Source organism: Lipotes vexillifer, unplaced genomic scaffold, assembly GCF_000442215.2.
Source record: "Lipotes vexillifer unplaced genomic scaffold, Lipotes_vexillifer_v1.1 scaffold505, whole genome shotgun sequence".
NCBI classification, from domain to species: domain Eukaryota; kingdom Metazoa; phylum Chordata; class Mammalia; order Artiodactyla; family Lipotidae; genus Lipotes; species Lipotes vexillifer.
The window spans coordinates 1,552,862-1,559,710 of NW_006785581.1; the positions used below are offsets into that span (position 1 = coordinate 1,552,862).

The 6,849-nt window shown below is 42.0% G+C and overlaps 1 protein-coding gene across 1 annotated transcript in view; it reads left to right on the plus strand.

The window, feature by feature from the left end:
- SLC6A5 (solute carrier family 6 member 5) overlaps nucleotides 1-1,516 on the plus strand; it is a 55,083-nt gene extending 53,567 nt beyond the window's left edge. The window contains exon 16 of the mRNA XM_007457630.1: nucleotides 1,168-1,516. Coding sequence (XP_007457692.1) covers nucleotides 1,168-1,323 — 156 coding nt within the window. The 3' untranslated portion in view covers nucleotides 1,324-1,516. The remainder of the gene's footprint in view (nucleotides 1-1,167) is intronic.
- Nucleotides 1,517-6,849: the final 5,333 nt, after the last annotated feature.

Below are 6,849 nucleotides of genomic sequence, written 5' to 3' on the forward strand. Positions count from 1 at the left end.
TCCCCTGCATCGGCAGGCGGACTCTCAACCACTACGCCACCAGGGAAGCCCTGGCCTTTGTTTTTATTGGACTAAAGTTGGAGGCAGGGTTGACAAAGGGAGATGCAGGCGTCTTCTTACTGAAGCGGTGTTCCAGTTTCCATCCTCAGGAAATTGTTATCTCCTTAAGGTAAGTTGACTCAGCCCTCTCACCGCCAGGGATGGCTTGCCCGAACCTCAGATGGACCTCCTACCCACTGACCCAGAAATCTCTGTCCCTCTGAACAGAAGCTGCTTTAGCCTCTGCTACTTTTGTCTTAGGCTGAAATCCTCTAAACTGATGAGTCGGCAATATACATTTATTATGGTTGGTTCGGGACACAAAGGTTGCAAACTGACGATTAAGGGGAGATTAAACTAACAGCTATAAGAAGCAGCTTCACTTTAATAGGTAATAAACACATACTTGTTCCCTCTTATGTAGTCAGAAATATGTTTTCTTTCCTTTCTCTAGAAAATGCTCCAGTCAAATTATGTTTTCCATGAAAGGTTCCGTTGACGGATTAGAGACATTCCCATTATTTTTAGCTTGCCTGCAAGAACCCACACTTCTGAACCAAGTCAGAAGCGTGTATTTTTGTCAACAGATAATTAAAATCTTTGCTCACTCTTGGCAATGTATCTTTGTGGTTGAGGGGGTTTTTTTCCGGCCATTTATATACTTTGGGGAAATATGCTAAACAAAATCCAATTATTTTGATATAACAACTCACTGTTGAGGCTACAGAACAAAAGTGAGTACATGTCCTTTGCAGACTGCATTTGGCAGTGGAGAGAGCAGCTTGTAGATCCTCTCCATTTGGAGGGTAAAAAATGTATAATTAAAATCTGGGCCCTTTATTCTCTATTAATCTTGTGCAAGGCAAACCCTGGGCAACTGTAATATTGCTTGCAGGGTGATACAAATAATTTCCAGTGAACTAACCTAAGTCTGCTCTTAACTGCATCCCTGGCCTTTTTAATTAATGGGGCTGATCTTCCTAAGTGCTTCGCTTGGTGGGGGACCTCTTGGTTCCAGGAGGCGTTCTGGCGAATGTGGTCACACGCAGTTTGGGGATGGGTGGGTGGTGCCTGGGGGAAGAGGGTGCTTTGCTTCTGTGACGCTGTGTGTCTTTGGCTTCTTTGCAGAGGCTGAAGTTGGTGTGCTCGCCGCAGCCGGACTGGGGCCCCTTCTTAGCTCAGCACCGTGGGGAGCGTTACAAGAACATGATCGACCCCTTGGGAACCTCTTCCCTGGGACTCAAACTGCCAGTGAAGGATTTGGAACTGGGTACCCAGTGCTAGTCCGATGGCATGGGTGGCCCAGACTTGTTTCCGTTTCTCCTCTCTGCCTTCCCCTAGTGTTTTCCCCAGCTTTCTTCCCATTTTTCTTCTCTCTCCCCACATCTCGGTTCACACCTGTGCACGAGAGGGGTGACTTAGAAAAGTAGGACATAGAGTCGCATGCTGTAGCCAGGAGCTAGATGGACCACTTGAAGAGCGGGTTGCCTGTGTCCATGCTGTCAGTTTCTGGTGGGGTTTACCCCGCAGGCTCGAATCAACTAGGGGAGCGCTTTCCAGCGAAGTCTCAAGTAGATGTGCGTGCGTTGGTCAGTAGAGAAGCATCCTCTGTGGTTGTCACTGGTGGTGCCAGTCAGGCTTATGCAGCAGAATGACAGGATAACCAGACCGTTAGTTTGGACGCATCTGAGCAATGTAGTGATTTCATTCCGACACACAAAGTTCAGGACTGGGTACCTCTGGAGGGTCAGCAGTGGTCAGAAAATGGTTTTGAGTAAGACGAGCCGGTGGATTTGGACACCCCCGAGGTGGTGAAGTTCCCATTTCCACTCATGATTGGGGCTCTGTTTCCTTCATCTGGACCAACTGTCTCAAGTGTACCAAGGACTCAGATGCTTTCTCTCTGCAAACTGCAAATCTCAGTGAAGAGTTGGTTCTCTCCCCTCAGTTGTCTTTTTTTTGAATAACCATATTTGTGAATTCTTTGGATCCTTTCCTCCACCTCTGCATCGTATTATTTGTGCCCAAAGTTGTACATTCATAGCAGAGTGCCCTTTTTGTTTCTCCATGACGTCTAGCACTTGGTTCAATGTCACCATTCCATGTTTCTTCTCTTCTAAAACGTCTTTCTATGAGCTGTAGCTACCTTGTCTTTCAGCCTCTGGGAAAACAAGACTTACCCTGGTTCTGTCTATATATTATATATATAAGACACAAACTCTTAAAAAACATAATGTCTCGGTTTTTATTCTTCATTTTTTCATTCACAGTCAATGCCGATTGTGGCCATAGAATCAAAGAAATGGAGAGTTGAAGAGAAAGCAACCACAATATTCACCGCACTGGTAGTACATTTTAGGTCACTGTATTTACAGAGATTTCTGATAGGTACAGGTTAGGTCAGTAGCAAGTGAGCTAATTAAAGCTATAGCTTTTAAGACTACATTTAGCTAATTCAATTTTAAGAGTTCCCAATTCACAGTACTCATAACCACACTCTAATGAGAGCGAATCATATGTCTGCAGAGGTTGGTAAAGCCGTAACCTTTATTATCTTCTTGTATCCTGAACATACATATATGAGATTTCTATAATGTGATATGTGTTCACGTAGTGTGTACTCGTAGTGGTGTTTTCTGTCTTTATAAATATCTTATTAATCACTGTAGAGATGGTGAGTGTAGGATAGTGTGGTCTGGGTTTTTTCTTTCCCTTACAGTGATAATATCTAAACCTAAAATTGTTTCCTTAGGGGAGACCATTTCAATCATTTTCTTATTGGTTTGTCTTCATATTACAGGGTCTCAGGCAAAGTTTTCAGTTCAAATCTTGTATGTTGATGTGCCATTTTCATCCTGTTGAACAGTAATGAAACCCAACAATAGACCTTAAAGTAACACTTTTTAAAAAATGACTTCATTTGTTAAGGAAAGAGGAAAATCTCAACTCATCTTACTGAGCTCTCCCTTTTCTGGGGCAAATATTGTTGTCATTTGCCAACACCGACGTGAACTTCCGGTTTTCAAGAGTAGCCTGTGGAAACTTTCAGAAAAGGAAACAAAGATGGGTTTCGAACTTTAGGTTTTTCATCTCTTTTGTCTGCAGGGCACGTTTGTTCTTCCCCCTCCTCGTTCTCTTCTTCTGCTTACCTCCCAAAGCTAGAACTTACTAGAATCCATCACAGAGACTGAATCCTAAGCTTCCCCTAGACTTAGCTTTAGGAAGCTGAGTTGTGGCTTCCCCTGTCCCAGTGTTTCCCATAGTGACCTGTCCGCCATTCACTCTGGTTTCCCCAAGAAAGCCATATTGTAGAGAAGCCCCCTTGACTGGTACGTTCGTGTCAGGATGAGTGGTTTTTGGCTTTCCTCTCTTGGCTAAAACTCGAGTCTGATGCTGGATGCCAACCCAGTTTCTGTTAATTATTGCTGTTGTGATTAAAAGAAAGGGGGAAAAACTCATGGATGCTGCCAGATTTGTTTTGTACACACTGCAAGTTAACTTAATTGTCAGAATGAGGACAGCCTCACTAGCTAGTGTGTTTTGCATTTGGGGGCAGCGACATTTGTATTCATTACAATTTGTCCAGTTAAGACCCAGGACCTGTTCCCTGAGCAGCTGGGTTTTTGTTTGTTTGTTTGTTTTCCTTTTTCCTACAACTTTCAAATTTTACGTACAGTTTCCTTAAAGGTGGAAGGTTCTAAGCTTATCTGGAAATAGTTACCTTGTGAGTTTAGTTTTGCCAGTTTCTACAGTCGTGTTTAACTTTTGAGGCTTTCCTTGCCAGAGATGTGTTCAGTATCTGAGCTGTTTCTAGTCATCACCAAACTACTCATGCTGCACCTCCCCTAGACTTGGCTGGGACGCTAAGAGCTGAGATGCGTATGACCAGATGGATGTTTCCATGCTATTAAAATGCACAGTCAAGTGGAGGGGAAAAAAATGAACGAATAAAAATAAAATGAGCAGCATTGTCATAAAGTGCCACTTGAGAGTTCCCCTTCAAACTGAGGCAAAAACCGAGTTGCTGAGGAAAGACTTTCATTGGTTCACTGTGCAGAATGGTGGGGTATTTTCCACTTGTGAGATTATTTCCTAATACCAACAAATGCCAGAAACCCATCCAGAGGGAAAAAAAAAAAGCCATATGTTAAAAACAGTAACGCTGTAATATCCTTAAAGGAGAAAAAAGTGTATATGTCTTAACAATTGGTGTTGTGGCTTCTTATGCAAATATTTGTCTTGCATATTAGTAACTTTTAATCTCTTTAAGGCTGTGTGTTTGCCATGTACAAATGTGTCCAGTCTGGTCTTTTTTTCTCTTTTTCGTTTATATTTATTTATTGCATGAAATCTGTGGTCAATGCAAAATCTCGATGACCTCAACGTCTTTGAAATTTCCAATGTGTTTTTAATATGTCAGAAATGGAATCAACTTGTTTTTCAGTGAGTGGCACTTTAAAAGGACACTGAACGCAATGACCCGGAAATGGATAAGACTTGGGTTGTCTTTGCTAATGTTGCACTGGAGTGGAGTTTTCCTTTAATTAAGTTCTAATTTTGTTATCTACATGTGCCTCAGTGCTTCCTAATAACCTGTCAGCATGGTTTTCCCATGCCTAAAGTTAAGATATTTTTCTTTCCTCTTTGTTCCCTTGGCTATCGGTCATCATTCTCTTCTCAGAGACTCGCACAATAACTATTACTTAAAGTAAGTGTGATGCCAAGATCATACTGCTGCTGCACTTGGATCTAGGTCTGTGACATGCTTCTTTGAGGCAGATGACTCAAGCAAGGGCAGGCTGGGTGGTAGGTTATCTTGCAGAGACATAAAGACCAAGGCCAACGAGCGGAATGAGTGTTACCTATGTTTCATACCAGGTATCATGCAGAAAACCTCCAGGCTGGGAGCAAAGGTTTGGGTGATTTAATCTTGATACTAATTTCTCTGCAAAGTGGCCCTAGGATTTGCAAAAGTGAAGCTTCCTATCTTTCCTGGATTTTGCTTCAACTGTACAGAAAGGCCAAGTAATTTTGAATTGTGGTCTCTGCTCGGGTCACCTCTGAGCAGCCTGCAGTGAAAGAGAAAGTGTTCTCAGATTGGGCATTCATCACCTCTGAAGAGCAAGCAATGGTTTGATTTGCCTGCTATGGATTAAATACATCTTCAGGTAACCATTTGCCTTATAGGTGTATTTTATTGTTAGGGTGATACCTAGTAACTGACTAGGAGCTGTTTTGTCTCTCATTTTTTTGGTCTTTTTTTGCACTTTATATGGACCTATCATGGAATAGGTTTATTCTTAAATTGTGTACTTGGCTAGTGTCCTAAATGCAGGCATCTTACATGGTCCTGTCGCCTATGAATAAAGATATGTTCCGTAATCAGGTCCTTATATTTTTTCATTAACTGTACTTGAAGAAAATATATTACATTATAAATGATGCATCATATATATATCTTATAGAGTACATATTATATACTGTGCATTATTCATTTAAGAAGTCATTATTCTTGAGGCCCTACCTCAAATTTTGTATTTATGTGTACAAATGCAATTTATGGTATTATATATTTGCCTATTATATACTGATATAAATTAGAATTTATCCTAATAATGTATGAGTTCACAAAACCCTAAATAAATGTCAGTGTTTAACCTGATGATTACAGAATTGTGTCTATTTCAAACCCATTACCCACATTCTTTCTTTCTTAACAAATGGCCTTCAGTATTCCCAGGATTGATCTGTTTTGTTGGGAGAAACCTGGAACAGAAATGGAAAACTGCCTTCTTGGGAAAATGAGATATTGCACTGCTGCAGAAACAAATATCAATTAAATTGTTATATTCTTAGCCATCGGAATACACTAATCATCCCTCCTGGGGAAGGAGAGAGAGGGAGGGAGAGAGGATCTGAGTGAATCTGAACAGAAGGATTGGGCAAGTTAAATCCTTGGGTGTGTTTTAATGACCATTTTTGTCAGTCTTCAATTCAACTTTATTTCAGTTCCACAAACATTTACGTTGCTCCTCCACTGAGTCAGACCCCAGGCAACACTGAATAAAAAATAAAACAGTCCCAGAGCTCATGGAACACAGAGCTTAGCAGAAAGACTACCCATATTAAACCGACACACAAGCAAATAAATGTCATTCCTCTCCTTTTAAGTGTGTGGAGCCCGCACATTCCCTGCCCAGAGAGGGTCCCTGAGCTCTGGTGTCATGTGTAGAGACTGGCAGCTGGGCGCTCCTGTCTGATCATGTTAACCCAGCAGCTTGACTCTGTCCTCCTCCAGTAAACACAGACACTCGCGTTCCACCTCCAACTTCAGCTGCCACGTGGGCAGGCTATGGGCATGAGCTGCACCGCTCTCGGTGGGAAAAGAGATGCCCTCAGAAGCTGATGCTGCAAACCCCAGGCCACGAGCATAGGTGTCCATCCTGTGGTAAGGAGACTTCCACACACCCCATCAGGCTTGTCCATAATACTGTGCTTCAGCGGGCAGACGGAGCCGCAAATACCAAACTCAGTGAAGACCTCATCTTGAAAGAAGAATGCTCCATGGCATCAGAATTTGGTGCTGGCTTGTCATCCTTGATTTCCTTCCTGTGATGTATTTGCTCAGTTGTGTTTTAACTTTTTCTGGAAAATTCTCAAGCATATATAAAAGTGGAGAGTGTGGAATAATGAACTCCCATGTCCATATCACTCAGTTTCAACAATTATCAACTCATGTCCAAGTTTATTTCATGTATCCCTCTCCCCACTCTGAACTGAAACTTTATTTCTTTGGTGTATTTCAAAGTA